General features: G+C 35.3%; 1 protein-coding gene across 1 annotated transcript in view; it reads left to right on the forward strand.

Annotated features, from left to right (window-relative positions):
- Positions 1 to 22,129, forward strand: part of LOC132758506 (uncharacterized) — a 98,134-nt gene that overhangs the window by 44,345 nt on the left and 31,660 nt on the right. The window contains exons 5-7 of the mRNA XM_060750188.1: positions 2,606 to 2,731; positions 4,125 to 4,160; positions 5,197 to 5,220. Coding sequence (XP_060606171.1) covers positions 2,606 to 2,731; positions 4,125 to 4,160; positions 5,197 to 5,220 — 186 coding nt within the window. The remainder of the gene's footprint in view (positions 1 to 2,605; positions 2,732 to 4,124; positions 4,161 to 5,196; positions 5,221 to 22,129) is intronic.

The raw sequence follows: 22,129 nt of genomic DNA on the forward strand, positions 1-22,129 counted from the left end.
ATGGCTCTGAAATTTGGTTTTCTTATGAAGCTAAAGATATTGACATCGTACATAACAAGTTTTGTAAATATGCATTGAAATTAAACTGGTCAACTCCTAATAAGTATGTATATGGAGAGTTGGGCCGTTTTTCACTATATTGTAACAGAGTTCTTAAAGCAATCAAATACTGGTTTAGGATTCTAAAAATGAATGAAAATAGATTACCTTTATTATGCTATAAAGTCCAATACCGTTGGGCAGAAAGTAACATTGATTGCTGGGCATTTCAAATTAGGCGTGTTCTTTTCATGAATGGATTTGGTAATGTATGGATTAACCATAGAGTAGGAAATATTGACTTGTTCTGTCGCGAATTATCTCAAAGATTGCGCGATATTGATGTTCAAACATGGCGGGAGGCTCTTGATTCATCTAGCAGACTGTTGTTTTATAAAAGCATTAAAATTGACTTTATAAGAAAATCGTACCTAGATCAAATTGAAAATTCATATTACAGGTCGCTCATTGTAAAATTAAGAGGCGGTTTACTGCCCTTGGGTTATAACACTGGATTCTTCAATAATATACCAATTGATCAAAGGATATGTCCTCTCTGTTTTACGGGCTTAGACGACGAATATCACATTCTCTTGATTTGTATTCACTTTAATTCTATACGTAAAAACATTCTACCAGATATACTGGTGAAAAATCCTTCACGTGAAAAATTTATATCTGTTCTAAGAAACGCAGATGTGACATTATATAAGACTATCGCACGTTTTCTTGATCATGCACTTAAAGATAGACGCCAATTCAGTACTTAAAAAAATACATACATAAAACATTATAAAGGTAATTAAATAGTGTATTCTACAAATGATCTACGAAATTCTCTTAATATCTTTATATATCTATAAAACAAAATTGATATGATGTCTATCAATGTTTATATTACAATATACTATGTATATCTATGATCATCTCATTGTATTTTACCATTGCTATTTCATGTTTGTTGTATTATGTTGTATTTTGGGCCGGAGGCCTATGTTACATAAAATAAACTTTACTTACTTACTAATACCAAAGTTGTTTAAATGTTTCCCCTGGTGTAAAAATTGGCCCTGCCCGGGGCATTGATTCTCATTATGTACAGATAGTAAAAAAAGAAAATAAAACAAATGTTTTCTAAATGGCAGAAAGCTACAGCTTAGATATTTGACTTGAAATGTTGTTTGGTGGACCTGTATCAAGATTGTTTTGAAATAAACCCTTGGGTCAAAATTTTGCCTTGCCCAAGGGGACAGTGACCTACTTTCTTGTCCTTTGATGTACATCAATGAAATATTGACCATGTGCACAGATTTAGTTGTAAAATTGAACTTTGATATCAGGTGACCTTGATTTTGATGATGTGACCTACTTTCTTATTCTTTGATGTACAGCTATGAAATTTGAACCATGTGCACAGATTAAGATGTAAAGTGAACTTTGATATCAGCTGACCTAGATTTTGACAAAGTGTCTTACTGTGTTGTCCTTTGATGTAGTCATGAAATTAAGGCTGTGTGAAATATGACCTTCACCACCAAATGGCACAGTTACCGTTCTTGTGCACTGCACAGCTACTCATTGAGATCTATCTACCTACAAAGTTTCGTTATGTCCCGGACAAGATTTTTTCTAAAAGTGAGATTATTAAACAAGAGCAGGCTGAACCTAGTGATGCTCCCCGAATAGGTTTTGGACACAGAAAGGTATACCACTTTTTCACAGAAATGATCACCATATTGAGACGACGTGTCGCATGCAACATTTTGGTCGCTTCCATGAAGGTCAAGGTCACAGCATGACCTTGCAGCAAAATTGTTTTTGGCCCATAACTTGGTTATTTAAAGTCGGATTTTAAAACTATTTCACAGAAATGATCACCATATTGAGACAATGTGTCGCGTGCAACAAATCTTTTTTAATCTTCACTACAGAGGCTATATCTTAGATATTTTTTATGAAACATGTGTCTGGTGGACTTCTTAAAAAAATCAAGTAATAGCCCTTTGGTCAAAATTTGCCTTGCCTTGGGGAACATATATTTTCCTTATATATTTAGTAAAGACTTCTTTTCTATATCTTCAAGAGCTAAAGCAGCCATGGACTTTAAAGCGCACTGTTTACTTACATATCAACCAGTGACTTTCCTAGCAAACATTTACAACCAATAGCAAAGATTTCATTGGAAATCCATTGGATTTCATAGCAGGCACATACTTCTAAAGATACAATTTATTGTTTATAAAAACCTGTGACTTCCTGTGTAACTGTTGTTTTCCCACAGCAATAGCAACTAGTATTGTTTCTACATGCGCACTCTTTCAGAAACAATTATGAACTTTGTGATATCAGTTCATGATTTAGATTTATATTTGCTTTCCTTTAAAGTTTACAATATTACTTGTTCCTTGTCATTGAGAGTATAAATAATCAAGTGAGTTATATTAGTGCCATCATTGCCCTCTTGTTTGAATATTTGGTACTGACAAGAGTCTGCATTGTTTTTTTTGTGTTTACCAAACACGTTTTTGGTCTTTATATATGACATTGATCATTTATTTTATTACAGTTAATACTGTCAATCCAATGTATGTTTCTGCTGATGAGGTAAAATCCGGAACCTCAGCTAACAATGAAAAAAAAAAAGATGATGTGTATGCTATGGTTGATAAAAAACCAAAGAAGGCAAATGTTGGTAAGTTAAAAGTTTCTATTTCTCAGAGACTTTTTTGTGGGGGTGGGGGGTCAGCAAATTGTTTAAAAAAAAACATAGTGGCATTCAAGCTTGATTACCGGTATTTTCAACTTATATAATGACAACATAGACAAGAAAAAATGCCAATAATTATTGGCAGTTTATCTAACTTTTTTATCATGACTATACATAGAATATGGAGAGCTGTCATGTCCGCATCAGTTTATCACATTTACATTTTTATGTAGTACTATACTTTGAAAATGTGACAAGGTGCTTTTCATCTTGCATCCATAAATTTTGTTTAAATGACATCTCCTCATAAACCGTAAAGCCAGTTTCATCCAGACTTAAAAGGAATGAAAGAAATCTTCCTTTGAAAATTGTTCAAAGAATTTAATTCTATGCAGAACGCTTGTTGCCATGGCAGCAGAATGAAAAAAATAGAAATCTTCTTTAAAAAAAACTCCAAGGGCTAAAGCTTAGATATTTGGCATGAAACATCATCTAATGTGACTACCAAGTATGTTCAAATAAAAGCTCTGGGGGTCAAAATTAGCCCCTCCTGGGAGTTAATTGATTTTCCTTATATGTATATAGTTAAAGCTTAAAAAATCTTCTTTTAAAAAGTCCGAAGAGCTAGAGCTTAGATATTAAGCATGAAACATTTTCTAATGGGTATCTTCTTTGTTCAAATAAAAGCTCTTGGGTCAAAATTAGCCCCTCCTTGGGAGTTAATTGATTTTCCTTATATGTATATAGTAAAAACAAAAAAAAAATCTCTTTAAAAAGAACACAAAAAAAACAACAAAAAAGATATTAAGCATAAAAGATTTTTTAATGGTTGTCAACCCAGTTTGTACAAAAAAGCCCTGGGGTTCAAATTGGCCCCGAAGGTCATTGATAGTCCTTTTATGTGTTTTACATACCCAAAAAGCTAGAGCTTAGATATTTTGGAAGAAAAACATATTTCTAGTGAGTGTCTGTCAAGTTTATTCAAATAAAAGCCCTGGGGTCAAAATTGGACCCTCTCAAGGGGTTATTGATTTTCTTTACAATGTATTTAATGCTTTGTTTATCAATTTAATCAGAGTAAGAAAAACAGTCAGATACATATAGTACAAATTAAGTAGTGTTTAATAGCAGCTATGCATTGATAATTTTTTATTTGTATATTATGTCAAATTTGTCAAATTCACAGGTCATGTTCGAGTAAGATTTTGCTATTCCTCGACTTATTCCAATTTTTCAAAGACTTGTTTACTTTATTTAACTTATCTTTATTTTGTCTTTAACTTACCATTCAACTTATCTACAAATCCTAAAAATTCTCCTTTATAATTGTAAAAATAATTAATGAATTAAAAAAAGCCCTAGTTATATTTTTTTTCAGGTTTGGATAATTTGTATGCTATGCCAGAGAAAAAAGGTAAACATCGTTACTGTGATACTTGTTATGCCTCCCTTCAAAGAAGAGGGGGTATATTGTTTCGCTGAATTTCGGTCTGTCTGTCGATCGGTCTTTCCGATGATAATCCACATGTTTTCTGCTGATTATCTTGAAAAGCTATTTATCAGAAAGATTTCATGTTTCACATACTGATTGGTCATACCTATTAAATAACACCTATTTATTTTTTGGTCACTAGGTCAAAGGTCAAAGTCACATGTGTCTTAAATGTCAGAAATGTTTCCGCTGATTATCTTGAAAACTATTTATTACAAAGTCTCCATATTTCACATAACTAGTAGATGACCCCTATTGAAATTTGGTTTACTTGGTAAAAGTTCATGGTTACAAGGGCCTTAAATGTTAAAATGGTTTCCGCTCATTATCTTGAAAACTGTTTATCACAAACTCTTCGTATTTCTCATGTTGAATAGTCATATGTAGTAGATGACCCCTATTGATTATGAGATCAAAGGTCAAGGTCACAGGGGCCTTAAATATCCGGATGGTTTCCGCTCATTGCCTTAAAAACTTTTTATCACAAAGTCTCTATATCTCACATATTTATTAGTCATAATTGGGTTACAAGTTCAAAGGTCAAGGTCTTTATATTTCACATATTGATTAGTTATCACTAGTAGGTCATAATTTTCTTTTTTCCATAACCGAACACTTACATCTACCATTTATGTTTCTGTAACAAAATTACCAATAGTATTTGTCAAGGGCTAGAAGGGGGAGGGATGGCATATGTTTCGTTCGACATTTCTTGTTTATTAACAGTTTAAAAGACGAAGTATTGTTCCTTTTCTGACAGCTCTTATTTATTTTGACTTAGAATAATATTAGCTTGAATTAAATAATTACACTCTTAAGATAATGTAAATACAATACAATCATAGTATGCTGGTGTATTGAAACCGACTATCACATAGTAGATTAAGGTTTGTAAAAACTAATTAGAAAAGATATTTCAAGTTAAAACAGTATGCATGTATGTGTGTTTTTTTTTCAGACAAGAAGAACCAGAAGAAGGGAGGTAACAATTTATGCTTTAGTACATTCAAGTTTTCCTCAAAATTATAACAGTTGAATCTTGTTCATTTGTAGCAGAAAATACAATATGTTTATGGTGAACTATTGTGTTTTTTGTCAATAATGATCGCATACAACTTTTGAGTTAAATTTATGTATGAGGGAACAGGAAAAAAATGGAACAAAATCTTCATATGAAATAATGGGTTTAGCAACTGAACCTCAATTATATTAGAAAACAAACCAATATGTCATGCCACTCAAGAACAGTGGGTAATCTTATTAGGATATTTTTTATTAAGTTTCTTTTCTCAAGGATTATTAAAACAAGTCTTAATTACAAGTCTTATAAAACAAGTCTTATTACAGCAGGTGTCAAGTGCTGTGTGGCAGCTGTAAAAAGTTGCCCCGTACTTCACTTCAGTGTTGTTATATTTTTCTGGTCCTTCGGGGTCATTGATTTCAGCACTATTAAGTGTTTAGAATTGAGTACCGCTCAAGCCGGTGCTAGGGGGCGTGAGGGATGTTGCACGTATTCATTATCCCTCATGTACAGACTCAATCAAACTGAGAACTGCAATTCTCTTGTAATTCTGTTGTGATAAATGCTTCTGAGGGATCACTTTGCTTCCAGATTTTTTTATTTGCCACAAGCTTCAATTTCTAGCTCACCATAACCGAAGATTCAAGTTGAGTTATTATTGTCAAAGGGGGATGCTCTAGGGGGATGCTCTGTAATGCATCAACATACATCTTCTCTGAAACTGCTGGGCAAATTAACTGCAAATTTGGTCTGAAGCATCCTTGTGACAGTCACACTTAAATTTGCTCGTATCATGTCAACAGAGCCAGAAAAGGAAAACCTTAAATCATCTTTTTTTTCTGACGTAACTGATGGATGATTACCAAACATTGTCAGTAGCATCCTTATGTAGTCTTTTATCAAATTTGCTAATATTCATTTGAGTGGCTCCTTTAAGGGGCCAATAAAGCTTAAAATTGAAAAAAAACCTTTAACATCTTTTACTAGTGAATTAATTGATGGATTGATGATCCCAAACTTTGTCTATAGCATTTTTAGACGGTTTTTATCAGATCATGCTTAAATTTATTTAGGGGCCACTAAAGCTGAAAGTAGAAGATAAAACATCTACTGAACTGATACATGAATTATCACAAAAGTTTGTTTGTAGCTTTGTTAGATGTTCTCTTTCAAGTTTGCTCAAATTAGTGTTTGGTTCTCTAAACGGGCTTCGAGAGCTAAAAATAGAAAAATCTATTTAACTAGAGGGCAAGGTAAAGTTGATTACATACATTGAAAAACAGTTGTTTCTGGTGAGCGTTTTTAGGGCCATCATGCCCTTGTTAGCTCACCTGTCACTTTGTGACAGGGTGAGCTTTTGTGATCGCTTTCCGTCCGGCGTCCGTAGTCCGTCCGTCCGTCGTCCGTAAACTTTTACTTTAAATGACATCTCCTCATAAACCAATAAGCCAATTTCATCCAAACTTCACAGGAATGTTCCTTAGGTGGTCACCTTTAAAAATTGTTCAAAGAATTTTATTCCATGCAGAACTCTGATTGCCATGTCAACCAAAAGAAAAAACTTTAAATATCTTCTTCTAAAAAACCCAAAGAGCTAGAGCTTAGATATTTGGCATGAAACATCTTCTAGTGAGTGTCTACCAAGTTTGTTCAAATAAAAGCCCTGAGATCAAAATTGGCTCCGCCCCAGGTCGTCATTGATTTTTCCTATATACCAGGTCGTCATTGATTTTTCCTATATACATATAGTAAAAACTTAAAAATCTTCTTTTAAAGAACCCAAAGAGCTAGAGCTAAGATATTTAGCATGAAACATGTTCTAATGGATGTCTACTTAGTTTGTTCAAATAAGAGCCCTGGGGTCAAAATTGGCCCCGCCCCCGGGGACATTGATTTTCCTAATATGTGTATAGCAAAAACTTAAAAATCTTCTTCGAAAAAAACCCGAATAGCTAGAGTGTAGATATTAAGCATTAAACATCTTCTAGTGAGTGTCTACAAAGATTGTTAAAATAAAAGCCCTGGCTCAAAACTTGCCCTGCCCCAGGGGTGTCATTATTCCCCCAACCACAAAATGTGGGGGGGGGGGGCTATAATGGATTCGCTTTGTCGCGTCAGTCGGTCGGTCAGTCGGTCGGTCGGTCTGTCCGTCCGTCTCCATTTTCCTGTCCGCTCTATAACTCCTATACCACTTGAAGGATTTTCTTCAAACTTGGCTCAAATGTTCACCTCAGCAAGGGGATGTGCAGAACCCATATTGCCCATGTGTCAGCTCAAGGTCAAGGTAACAATTGAAGGTCAAATATCAAACACAATCATATATTAGACAGTATGTCATGTCCGCTCTGTAAGTCCTACAATAATTGAAAGATTTTCTTCAAACTTGGCTCAAATGTTCAACTCAACAAGGGGATGTGCAAAACTCATGTTGCCCATGTGTCATTTTAAGGTCAAGGTCACAATTGAAGGTCAAATATCAAACAATCAAATATTACACAATATGTCGTGTCCGCTCTGTAAGTCCTACTCTAATTGAAAGATTTTCTTCAAACTTGGCTCAAATGTTCACTTCAACAAGGGGATGTGCAGAACCCATGTTGCCCATGTGTCAGCTCAAGGTCAAGGTCACAATTGAAGGTCAAATATCAAACAATCAAATATTACACAGTATGTTGTGTCCGCTCTGTAAGTCCTACACTTATTGAAAGATTTTCTTCAAACTTGGCTCAAATGTTCACCTCAACAAGGTTATGTGCAGAACCCATGTCACTCTTTTGCCGGCTTAAGGTCAAGGTCACACTTTAAGGTCAAAAATTGACTTAGAAAATGTTCTTAAATTTTAATATATATCTGAATATTTCTGAATCTAGGAAAGGTAAATGCTTGAAACTTAAAATATTTATGAAGTGTCACAATTAAGATGCTGGTCAAGTTTCATAACTCTGTATTGCATTTTAACAAAGTTATGCCCCTTTTTAATCTTCAAATTTACATACAATCACATATTAGACAATATGTCGTGTCCGCTCTATAATTCCTATACTCATGGAAGAAATTTCTTCAAACTTTACTCAAATGTTCACCTAAACAATGTTATGTGCAGAATCCATGTCACCTTTGTGCAGGCTAAAGGTCGAGGTCACACTTGAAGGTCAAAAATTGACTTAGAAAATGTTCTTAGATTTCAACATGTTCTTGAATATTTCTGAAACTTGCACAGGTATTTGCTTGAAACTTAAAAGATATATGAGGTGTCACAATTACGATATGCAGTTTCATAACTATGTATTGCATTTTGACAAAGTTATGCCCCTTTTTAAGTCTTTAAATTTACATACAATCAATACTAGACAATATGTTGTGTCCACTCTATGAATTCTATACTAATGGAAGGATTTTCTTCAAACGTTACTCAAATGTTCACCCAAATTGGGCGATGTGCAGAACCCATCTTACCCTTGTGCCAGCTTAAGGTCAAGGCCACACTTGAAGGTAAAAAATTGACTTATAAAAAGTTTAGTATATTGGGAAAATGAAAGGTTATTTGTAACTGTTTCGAACATGATTTGATAATAGATATTTATACTATTACCTGTACAATAAGTCTTTTTTTCACCAGAGATAATTTCTTTTTATGTATTTGTGCCACTTAAGTTATTCCCTTAACCACCTTTCCAAGTCGTCTTCTGTCAAGGACATTGGTGGGGGTTTGAATCGCATTCAGCGATAGTTCTAGTTGTTTTTAAATATATGTGTAAAGAAAATACTTAAAAAATCTTCTTTTAAAAAACCCAACGAGCTAGACCTTAGATGTTTAGCATGAAACATCTTCTAATTGGTGTCCACCAAGTTTGTTCAAATAAAAGCCATGGGGTGTAAACTGGCCCCGCTCCGGGGGGCCTATATACAGGTGAGCGACTTCAGGGCCATCATGGCCCTCTTGTCTTAATATGTATGTAGTTTTTGTGGCTCTCCTGTGCACAACATGCTCTAGTTGAGCTGTTCTGATACCCGTTTCAGCCTGTTGTGGGTCATTTATATATTTACTTACACAACATTTCGTCCTAAACCTCTACACCATTAGTGATTAAATCACACAGGTATGATCCTTGGATGGTCCCATCCAGAAATTTCCGGAAAGGGTCCAGTCTGTTAAACAAAATGTTTCTAAAAATAGAAAAACCTTGAAACAAGATTTACTCCTTAATTTCTTGGGAAATTTTGATGAAACTCTACTGGAATGATACCTTGATAGTTTTCTATAAAAATGCACAAATGATTCTGGACTGCTGAACAAGCTGACAACCAGAGCAAAAAAAAAACTCTTTATATAACATCTCTCTCCTTATTGGTAAATTAAACTGAAACTGGAATAATCCTTAGATAGACTTTATTAAATTTGCTCAAATTGTTTTGGTCTGCTAAACAAGATGGCCACCAGAGCTAAAAATAGAAAAAAAATTAAACAAGATGAACTCATCACTTACTTGGTAAATTTTGAAACTGTATGAATGATCCTTTGATAGTTTTCTATAAAAATGGCTCAGTTGGTTCCTGGACCTGCTAAGAAACTGCTAGCTGCTTCTGTATGCCAGAGCAGAGGTACAGTGCAAATGGAAATAGAATGGATGTTATGATAAATCATAACAAAAGGGGTCTGTACTAAGCTGTCTGTACCAATGGTCAGTGCTAAGAAAGCTCTTGTTTGTGTATTTTAGCTCCCCTGAGCTTGCTCAGGGTGAGCTTTTAATATTTTTGAATGTCTGTTGTCCGTCCACAATTGTTCGTTAACACACTAGCTGTCACATTCTTGCCTCAATCATTATCAAACTTTATCTTGTCTAAGTAATTGCTCAGATGAGATTGAACATTGGTCATATCGAATGAAAAACTAGGTCACAGTAGCTTAAAATAGAAAATTTTTGTTAACACTCTAGTTGCTACTGTTTTGATCCAAATATCCTTACCACAGATATATAAAACAACAGATAGGAAACTCCGAAAATAGATGATAGTCAGATTCAGACCCACAATCCTTTGTGCGCTTTGGTGATAATCGGGCTTTCCCGCTATCGTTGAACTTCGGTGATATCCGTGAATTATTGCTTACGTTCCCGACATGGATTTTCATCAGGAAAATATTTGTGTGGAAAATTGTGTTTTATATGTTTTAGAATAAATAAATATTGTTTCTTATATAAGTAGAAAATGTTTAGTCTTTTTGTTGATGTACCTTCGGGAATTCAATATGGCGGTATTTTGGCTACTGTTAACCAGGATGCATCAAATCTCGCAAAATCTCGCTACATATGATAACATGCGGTTACACAATTCCGTCAATACAGATTTTAATTGTGTGATGTCACAGTTTCTTATCCATCTTATATTTAGCTCCATGTCCTTACTATGGAAATTTGTCTGAAAGTTTGTGTTGATGATCTCTAGTTTAAGTTCGAATATGAGTTACTTGGGGTCAAAAACTAGGTCACACTCCCCAAATATGGAAAAACCGTGTTAACACTCTAGAGGTCACATTTTGACTCACTTGTCATCAAACTTGGTCAAGATGCTTGTCTAAGTAATTGTTCGGATGAGTTTGAACATGGGTCGTCTTGAAGCTAAAAATAGAAAATTCTTCTTAACACTTGAGTGGCTACTGTTTTAATCCAAATGTTCTGGAAATTGGTCTGAAAGTTTGTTTTGATGATTTCTAGGTCAAGTTCGAATATTGGTTATTCTGGGTCAAAAACTAGGTCACACTGACCAAATATGGAAAAACTTGTTAACACTCTAGTGGTCACATTTTTAGCTCACCAGAGCAGAAGACTCAGGGTGAACTATTAGTATCAAAGGGGATACTCTGGCGTCCGTCGTCCGTTGTCATGCGTCAATAATCGTCTTCTTCTCTAAAACCGCTGGACAGATTTACTTCAAATTTTGTCTGTAGCATCCTTGTGACAGTCACACCTTAATTTGCTCATATGATTTCAATTGGCCCCTTTAAGGGGGCAAGAGAGCTAAAAATAGAAAAAACTTAAGACATCTTCTTCTACAGAACCAATTGGTGGATGATCACCAAACTTTGTCTGTAGCATTCTTAGGTAGTCTTTTATCAAATTTGCTCATATTAATTTGATTAGCCCCTTTTAGGGGTCTTTAGACCTAAAAATAGAAAATCCTTTAGACATCTCCTACAGAACCAATTGATGGATGATCACCAAACTTTAACTGTAGCATTCTTAGGTAGTTTTTCATCAAATTCGCTCATATTTATTTGATAGGCCCCTTTTAGGGGTCAAGGGAGCTAAAAATAATATAAACATTTAGACAGCTTTTTCTACAAAACTTATTGATGGATGATCACCAAACTTTGTTATTAGCATTCTTATGGTAATCTTTTATAAAAATTGCTTATATTTATTTAATTGGCCCATTTTAGGGGTTGCTAAAGCAAAATACCCCTGACCATGGCATTTATTAATGAAAGGGAAACAACTTCTGTTGGAATGTCTTTCATACATCTGAAGACCTGTTTGCTGATTAAATTATTTGAGGTCATGACCTCTGGCAAGAGAAATAACTTGAGTCAAGTTATTTCATAAATATCATTTCTCTTGCCAGTGGAAATAAAAAAATAAATAAAGAAGACTAAGACTGACCACAGTAACTGTCAAACCCTGCTGTAGTGGTCGTATATTCTGCATTATTTTATTCTACATAGTCTCATGTAGACTGGTTTGATTTTGGTAAAATGTTCATCCTAACGGCATTTTTAGTACAAACAGGTAGTTGGGCTTACTTACCTATTTCCAGTACACTGAATTCATTTTTTGCTCTACCATGGCTGTATTTTTAGTCTTTGACCTTTAAAAATCAATTTCAAAAAGGCCGCCATTGAATTTTTTAATTTTACTTCAATTCTCTCATGGGCGAGATATATACATATTTTTTGGCATTTTAATTTAAGGTTTTGTTAATTTTAGTCTGCTGAAGTGTGGACGAAAAGAATAGATGCAAAAACAATAAAATTTATTGCGGCAGCCATCTTGGATTTCAAAATGGCTGACATTTTCTTATGTTTTATACACTGTTTTATAATTAGAGTAAACAAGCACAAGAAGGCATTTTACTAGGCATGTTTTCTTTTATTAGAAGTAGAATGATACTAATTAAGACTTCCAAGTGCAGACTTTGAAAAACATCTATTAAAACTCCAAACTTTATGGTGAAAAGGGTAACAATTTATACCCTAATACAACGTAAATGAGTCATATTTACGTTCACTTCGTCATTTAGATGCTATTATTATACAGTACGCTCACCGCGAGTTTTGCTTTTTCCGCGATACCACCGCGGACGATTTTTTTTTATCGCGGACAAACGCGGGGGTTCGTCCGCGATGAAACCTAATTTCCCCCGCGATCCCCGGTGTTCAGTTGTTTCCACCGCAGACATAATTCTGACGACCGTTCTTCATTCGTCGATAAAATCAGTCACCCGTTTCCCGCGGGGGAACGCCATGGTCAGTTGGTCAGTATAAATTAACATCCAAAAATAATAGACGTTTTATTATTTTTTAACGTCATCTTTTTTACACAATGACTTGAAAATTGACCACAATCGTCTCCTTAAATGTTATTATACGTTACATTTTTTGAACGGAATTTGAAATAAAAATAATTACAGCTGTATCTGTTTTTTTGGCTTGCAAGCCATTTCATTTGGAAAACTTGTTCCGGTTAGGTGGTTTCCTGCTTACATCTGTCGGTGCATGATTGAACGGGAAACCAGCTGCAATCGTGCCAATCGCAACTTTTCGGCCTTTTCCGTCACTCTTCGGATTAATGATAATAGCCGATGTAGTTCCGATTGCAATCGTGACAATTCGGGTGATTCCGTCATACTACGGAATCAGACGAAGAAATATTACGGAAATCTAAGCTATTTTAGTTACTTCGGTAATCCCAGTTTGTTTATATAAATAGGATTTCTATTTTTACTTGATTTATCGGTTTAAACCGTAATAAATTATAAACGAAATTGTTCCGTTTCAATTGTTTTTCAAGACGCAAAAGTTAGTTTCTTTTATACTTGTGTTTTGTCTGTATTAGTTTTATACAATAGAGAATGGTGACTGTAGTAGTATATCGTCTTCAAAGGGTGGTCCTGCTTACCAAATCACGCATGATCGAGTTATATTTAGATCTACTGATTCTTGGTGAGGTTATTTAAAAATAGCCCATGCATATCATTAACCTTGCCACGTGCTGATCTACAGATAGCGCATCGTCTATTTGTGATCAACATAGTTGATACATGCTTATTAATTGGTACCACGTAACGAAGTATTTTAGTGCATTTACTTGGCTATAAAGCAAAGTGCGAAAAAGGGGAAATGAAATGTGCACACTTGTTTTCCTTCAGTATCACGTTAGTATTTTTACGATTGATCATTTTCTTTATTAGTTTTATACAATAGAGAATAGATTTCAAATCGTTTTGACAAAAAATATTCGGTTTTCCGTAAAAAAACCCAACTAAATAAACCCTTTATGATATACAAATACCGTAATTCAAAAACAAATGTGATAATAAATTGAAACCAAAAAAAAAAAAAAACAATTTTAAAGGGTTGGGATGAAGGCACAACTGTGCAAGCCTTTCCTTTTAAAAGGAAACTTTATTGTTGTTGTTTTTAATATTTTTGTTATAAACGTCCACAAAACTATTCGTCCACATACCAATATTTTTACAACTGAAATCGTCATTTATCACTGTCATCTTTACTTTTTCATTCCTTGTGGTTCTAAAAGTATTATTGCTGTTATACTATATGGGAGCCATAAATATGATACTTAGTAAAAAAGGACATTTGTGCTGATTTCTCAATGATGACTGACGCTACAGTACATGTCCTGTAAGAGGTCGATGAGTGTGAATACAAGACAAGACATAAATAAAATACATGTACATATATTAGAAATAAAAAAAAAAGATATTTAAACCATCTATAAGATTTTATTTGTATGCAATTATATTCTTTAAAAACGGGTAGACTTGTTTGTTTGTGTTTTTTTTACAGTAAAAACCCCGTCGAAAATGGACATGAGAAATATGCATGACACTTGCAAAAAAGTTTTTGTATACTGTACATACCGTATATATATTTGACACAAATCCAAAAAGGTTCTCTTTGCCATCATGTCAGATATTGTCGGATATTGTATATTGTCAGATATTGTATATTGTCATATTTTCTATATTGTCAGATATTGTATGTGTGAAAAGGGGACATGTCGCCGCTACTTAATATGTATTTAAACAGTAGTATTATACATAAATGTTCATAATTCGTTTGTGCTACACAAAGAGAGTTCTTTAAATGCTTTAAATTTAATTTGCGTCTTTAAAATTAGTTAGATATTACGAGTTTTCTATTAGTTTCTATGAGTTAAGACTTTTATCTTTATAACGTGTAAGTTTACAATTAAGTGAGTTACATCGCTCTTTATATAAATTAATTGTGAGTTACATCGCTCTTTATATAAATAAAGTTTAAAAAGGTCGTATAATGTAAACTTAAAAATGGTTAAAGTGACACATTTTGATAAACTTGAAATTGTACGGCTGTACACAAGTGGTTTGAAAAGTCATCAAATTCAGAGGAATTTAGAGTCAAAAGGAGTTTCTTTATCCAGACAAAACATTAACTATTGGATTCGCCAGTATCTGAATGGGTCATTTAACTCAGGCGAGATCGAGTCAAAAGTGAGTGAGTGTAAAAAGGTTTCACAGAGAGACGCTGACCTTATTGAAAAATCTTTAAAGTTAAATGCCTTACAATCATGCAGAGATGTTCATAAAGAACTTATGACTGATGGTTATAACTTATCATTGACAACCACACGGAAAGTTATCAAATCCCTAGGTTATACGGCATCTAGGCCGAGATACGGACAGATGGTGCGAGATGTAAATAAAGAGAAACGTGTTTTATTTTGTCAAAGACTTATCAACCGGAATGATACCCTTGACGACATGATATTTAGTGACGAAAGCACCGTCTTTCTTCACCACCATAAACAAGCAGCTTACCATCCAGAAGGTACAGCCAACATTTTTATACCCAAGCCAAAGCACCCACCAAAGCTACATGTTTGGGGCGGGATAAGTCGCCGAGGTACGACAGAATTAGTTGTGTTTGGTGGTATAATGGAGAAAACGTTTTTCACCAATGAAATTCTAGGTGCTACTGTCCTTCCCTTTGTAAGGGAACACTTCCCAAACGGCCATAGGTTTCAGCAGGACAATGATCCAAAAACATCGTTCCAAACTGGCCAAAGAATTCATGACCACCAACGGGATCAACTGGATTGATGACTGGCCATCTGGTATGTTTATGAACGATTAAAAATATTTATTCATTTGGTAATTTTGAAAATAAACCGCCATAATTCATACATGTAATTAACAGAACAGAATAACAGATGAAAGGCATAGTATAAACAGAAATTAATACTCGTCCTCAGAAATAAGAAACAAAAGCTGGCATATAAATTGTTGTAGTATCTTTTTCATAAATGTCATATGCCGAATTTTTCATTATTTGACTTCAAGTTTCTCACTCACGTAACCATGAAGTTGCGACGACAATGATTTATCTTGATGTCGAATACATATTATACATTACCCAACACAATAACAAGAAGAAGAACAAGAAAAACACTGCATTTGTACATATACTTTTATTACAACAAAAAAGAAAGAAAACAAACAAATTTTACATATAGTTACATGTATATGTACAGTACATGTTACAGTACATGTACGTACGTATACTGATGTTTAAATACAGTAATTAATTTTTAAAATCTAAGGTTTCCACCGCGTTGACCGGTGTTTGACCGCCGCGTTCCTCCGCAATTTACCACTGCGTTCCGCGGGGGAAACGGTTTGAGCCGCCGATTTATGTCCGCGGTGGTGAAAATTTGCTGTCCGCGGGGTCACGCGGACATTATCTGAGCAAATTTTCGTCCGCGGTAAACCTCATCCGCGGGGTCACGCGGGTTTTGAAAAAGCCGCGCTGAGCGTACTGTACTTCTAAGAATACAATGCATGTTCTTTAAATTATTGCGATGTTTTTATACCCCCGCACAACAAAGTTGTAAGGGGGGTATACTGGAATCAGATTGTCCGTCCGTCTGGCCGTCCGGCGTCCGTCGGTTTTTTCTTGTCCGCTCAATAACTAAAGATTCCTTTGACCCACAGTCTTTATATTTGGCATGGAGTTAGTCGTGATAAGTAGATGACCCCTATTGATTTTGAGGTCACCAGGTCAAAGGTCAAGGTCACAGGGGCCTTGACTTCAAAAAGCTTGTCCACCCAATAACTTAAGATTCCTTTGACCCACAGTCTTCATATTTGGCATGGAGGTTTGTCATGATAAGTAGATGACCCCTATCGATTTTGAGGTCACCAGGTCAAAGGTCAAGGTCACAGGGGCCTTGACTTCAAAAAGCTTGTCCGCCCAATAACTTAAGATTCCTTTGACTCACAGTCTTCATATTTGGCATGGAGGTTAGTCATGAATAGTAGATGACCCCTATTGATTTTGAGGTCACCAGGTCAAAGTTCAAGGTCGCAGGGGCCTTGACTTCAAAAAGCTTGTCCACCCAAAAACTTACGATTCCTTTGACCCACAGTCTTCATTTTTGGCATGGAGGTTAGTCATGATAAGTAGATGACCCCTATCGATTTTGAGGTCACCAGGTCAAAGGTCAAGGTCACAGGGGCCTTGACATCAAAAAGCTTGTCCGACCAATAACTTAAGATTCCTATGACCCACAGTCTTCATTTTTGGCATGGAGGTTAGTCATGATAAGTAGATGACCCCTATCGATTTTGAGGTCACCAGGTCAAAGGTCAAGGTCACAGGGGCCTTGACATCAAAAAGCTTGTCCGACCAATAACTTAAGATTCCTATGACCCACAGTCTTCATTTTTGGCATGGAGGTTAGTCATGATAAGTAGATGACCCCTATCGATTTTGAGGTCACCAGGTCAAAGGTCAAGGTCACAGGGGCCTTGACATCAAAAAGCTTTTCCGCCCAATAACTTAAGATTCCTATGACCCACAGTCTTCATATTTGGCATGAAGGTTAGTCGTGATTAGTAGATGACCCCTATCGATTTTGAGGTCACCGGGTCAAAGGTCAAGGTCACAGGGGCCTTGACTTCAAAAGCTTGTCCGCCCAATAACTTAAGATTCCTTTGACCAACAGTCTTCATATTTGGCATGGAGGTTAGTCATGATTAGTAGATGACCCCTATTGATTTTGAGGTCACCAGGTCAAAGGTCAGGGTCACAGGGGTCTTGACTTCAAAAAGCTTGTCCGCCCAATAACTTAAGGTTCCTATGACCCACAGTCCTCATATTTGGCATGGAGGCTAGTCATGATTAGTAAATGACCCGTATTGATTTTGAGGTCACTGGGTCAAAGGTCAAGGTCACAGGGACCTTGTCAAAATAAAGCTTTTCCCCGCAATTGCTTCAGAATGCCTGTCCAGAGTGTATTGATTTTGACATTTTCACATTTGAAGCATGTAGAATACATAACTTAGCAATGCACTGGCTTAGTAACCTCAGATTTGGCAGGGAGGTTGTCCTTGAGTTCTAAATGGCCACTGTTGATTCTGACAAAGTGGTATGCGGGGGTATTCACGCCATGATAGTGGCAGTTCTAGTTTAAATTGGATTTGTATCGCCCTGAGGGGGGGACCTGCTCAAATGTCTGTTCGTCTGTCTATCTGTCCGAGCGTCCTCTTGTGTCAGTTAGGGGTATTTGCGATCACAATTTGGCGTTAAGATTAATTCCGTATACCCCGACCTATAGGATGAATCATTGGTTATGGGAGGCACAAGGCTGCTTTTGGAGTAAGAAACAAACATGAAGATAACAGACATCTTCACAAATCTCTCTGTAAGAGCTTGTCCCCGTCTGTCCGTTTTTTTATCCCGTCCATATCTGTCATTTTCGGATAAATTTTGAAATAAATTGCAATAATGTGTGGCACATGGATACAATGTCATAATAAAGACCCAGGTTTGAAGCTCAACTCCTCGTGTTAGACTTGAAAGTGCATGAAAAAAGATGTACATTTTGGTATTTTGTCATTAAGAGATGAATTTTGAAATAGTTAAGCATAAATATACGGCCTATAACGGATTGGGAAATGATGTACTTTATATTAATACTTAATCTTCAAACAGGCATACCATGAATATTGTTTGGTTATTTCTTATGTCAATGTCAATAGCGCAGGAACATGTAGTGGAACGAGTAGTGCTCGAGAGCCAATTCAACAATCCAAAGAGCAGGGTCATGTCTATCAAGAAAGACAATTTTGTAAAAGTTCCTTAGTGGGGAACCCGGTCAACAATTTTTCTTGCACGACCTGATATTTTTAAAAAAAGTCTCAGTATTTCCAAAAGTAATATAGGAATCGTCATCCAGGCTGGCATTCGAAAAATATTTTTCTCATGAAATAAACTACTATTCTGAATAATAGAGTTAATGTTTCTTCTTGTAAGAGAAATATTCCGTATGATGTTTATCCCATAGAAGCCCTTACATAGTATTTTATTGCTGATTTAGGTAACCCGACAAGAACATGGTGGTTGAGGCCCCTGTGTTAGGACTTTTGTCGTCTATTTGGTTATCATGTGGTATTAAATTATCCGTTTTGATTGACCTAGAGCAGGCTGTTTACGGGTAAAAATATTTAAATCTTGTTAATTGTATATGCCGCCGTCCTGGAACGACAATAACCTTGCGTAAATGTGTATTTTGAAAAGGTCGTGTCATGCACAAGCAGGGTTATGTCTACAGTTGAACTTATAAATCATGATATAAACGTAACAAGATGGTTGTGTCCGATCTATAACTTTCTCATTAATTGATGCCTTTTGAAATAATTCTGCATAAATAAATGGCACATTGGGACAATGAGTCACATGTTAAACCCAGCTGATGATGTAAATCAAAGATCAAAATCATACGTTCACTTCGAACAAAATATTTCCTTAAAGTGTCTAAAAAGTCTGGTTAACGATTTTGTCATTCATGGATGAACTTAAAATCATTTGGGTTAAATATGGCGCCTCTTTGTAAGACGACATGTAGCGGACAAATGTTCCAAGGTCACACTTGCATTTCAAAAGTCATGATATGAGAGTGCATTTGTGGTCATGTCCAGTCCATATATGTGTTATTCAGCAAGAGCTAAGAATAAATACATGGTACTTTGAAACAATTTGTCTTGAGTGAGAATAAATATTTTGAAGGTCATGTCCGGTCATGAATTCTGTCATTCATTGGATGGATATTGGCGTAACTAGGCATACATTTGTGGCACATTAGGACTACTTGTAATGCTTAAACACTAGATTGATTAATTTAGAACATTGATGATTTGTCTATATCTTGGTCATTTATTCATGGATGTTTTTTAAAATAATAAGAAATACTAAAGATATAAATAAATGCTTCTTTATGTTTCTAATTTTTGTAAAACTTCTAAGACTACAGTATACATGCCTTCAATGTAAAAAAATGGAAGACACGACCCAGCAACAAATGTAATGGATCCTTAACTGAGCCGAGCTTCGGAGACATTTCAAGTGACACGCCCTTGTTTCTCTTGTTCTACATAATTGTCAGGATAGTGCAAAAATAGTTGGTACACATTTTAGTGACTAAAATTACACTAAGAAATATCAAAGTAATTTTATGGAGTGATAGTTGAAAAAATATGAGATTAAGAGATTAATACACGGCAGAGTAGGGCCGGAAGGTGATAATCGGCCCGCAAAATGAATAATGGCCCCGAGGGCATTATTCATTTCAGGGCCGATTATCACCTTTCGGCCCTACTCTTACGTGTATTAATGTCTTTAATACACTTGATCTAATAGCAGCTTTAAAAAAAACAAAAACAACAACAACAAGAACAAATACTTTGAAGTTCTTTCGTTGAAATTCTTGTTTACACTTCTACTACAGAGATGTTTACTGTTTGTGTGTTCAAAGCAGTAGAATCTAGAAGCAAGTTTTTTTTTCATTTTTTTCGGAATGAATTTGTCTTATTATTTCTTCAAATTTTAATAGTAACAAAAATGTGTTTGTACTAAATACGCTTAAGCTCTCATAATAAAAATAAAGCGATTCGTGCTGACAACCTACTTTCACTTTTACAGTTAACTGTTTGGTGACGTAAAATATGACGTCATTGTTTCAGTTTGTGCACGTGCACATGCTCTGCGGGCTGATAACTAGTTCTCGGCCCCGGGCCGCAAACTCATAATAGGTCACGTGACACTCATAATCAGTTGAAATCATAGGCAATTTTGTTACTATATATAGTAACAAGTGTATTAAAAAATGTTCTCTTGTGGCAAATGACATCAAAATATGCTATATCATAATGGAATAAGATACTCATCAATTTCTTAAAAGATAGCCAAGAACAAAAGAAGTACAGAGATTTGAACATATCTTAATCACTTGAATGATTTTAAAACATGAGATATAATAAGGCACAGCGTCCTTGGCAAAGTGGCATAATTATAATGTAGACGTTGATATTAACTAAGACAATGAATACATACCAATGAATAAAGACAAAACGCAAAAAATCTCGTATTTTCAGTTAAGTAAATAAAATTTAAAGACATAGGCTTCGAGGGCATATATTTTACATGATTTACAATGTAGAAGCAAAAAACTAAAATGCTCTATCAAATCATTCTGTGTTAAAAAAAAAGGGTAAACAGCAGTGAATCGTCAATATATTAATTGCAGAATTGGTATCAATTGGCTGTCTAATCTTCTATGCATGTACCATCATCAAATACCCGCAGTAGACCTATAATGTTTTACTTTATATTATTCATTAACCGTAAGGCAGTGTAAGCTCGTAGACTGTTTATGGTTCATGTTTGTGAGACTTTTTTATGCCCCCGCCATGTAATGGCCGGGGCATATAGTGTTACCCTGTTCCGTCCTTCCGTCATTCCGTCCTTCCGTCATTCCGTCATTCTGTCATTCCGTCATCATCAGTTTCCGTTCATTATTTTAGTAATGGTTGCACACATATAACTCAAATTTGACATATGGATATGTCGTGAGAAAATACAGGTCAAGTTTGAATTTGGTCATGGTTCAATGATTGTTTGCAGAGTTATGCCCCTTTTACTTTGAAAATAATATGAAATTTTCAGTTTCCGTTCATTATCTCCCCAACGGTACAACACATTCAACTCAAATTTGACATATGGATATGTCCTGAGAAAATACAGGTCAAGTTCGAATTTGGTCATGGTTCGATGTTTTTTGGCAGAGTTATGCCCCTTTTACTTTAAAATAATATGAAATTTTCAGTTTCCGTTCATTATCTCCCCAATGGTACAACACATTTAACTCAAACTTGACATATGGATACGTCAAAGGAATGCGCAGGTCAAGTTCAAAGTTGGTCATGGTTCAATGATTTTTGGCAGAGTTTTGCCCCTTTCACTTTGAAATTAATATGAAATTTTCAGTTTCTGTTTGTTATCTCCCCAATGGTACAACACGTTCAACTCAAATTTGACATATGGATATGTTTTTGTAATGCCCAGGCCAAGTTGGAATTTGGTCATGGTTCAATGATTTTTGGCAGAGTAATGCCCCTTTCACTTTGAAAATAATATGAAATTTACAGTTTCTGTTCATTATCTACCCAATAACTCAAATTTGACATATGGATATGTCAAAGGAATGGGCAGGTCAAGTTGGAATTTGGTCATGGTTCGATGATTTTTTGGCAGAGT

The sequence above is a fragment of the Ruditapes philippinarum genome, unplaced genomic scaffold (assembly GCF_026571515.1).
Source record: "Ruditapes philippinarum isolate M1 unplaced genomic scaffold, ASM2657151v2 ctg1729_1_1_1_1, whole genome shotgun sequence".
Taxonomy (NCBI): domain Eukaryota; kingdom Metazoa; phylum Mollusca; class Bivalvia; order Venerida; family Veneridae; genus Ruditapes; species Ruditapes philippinarum.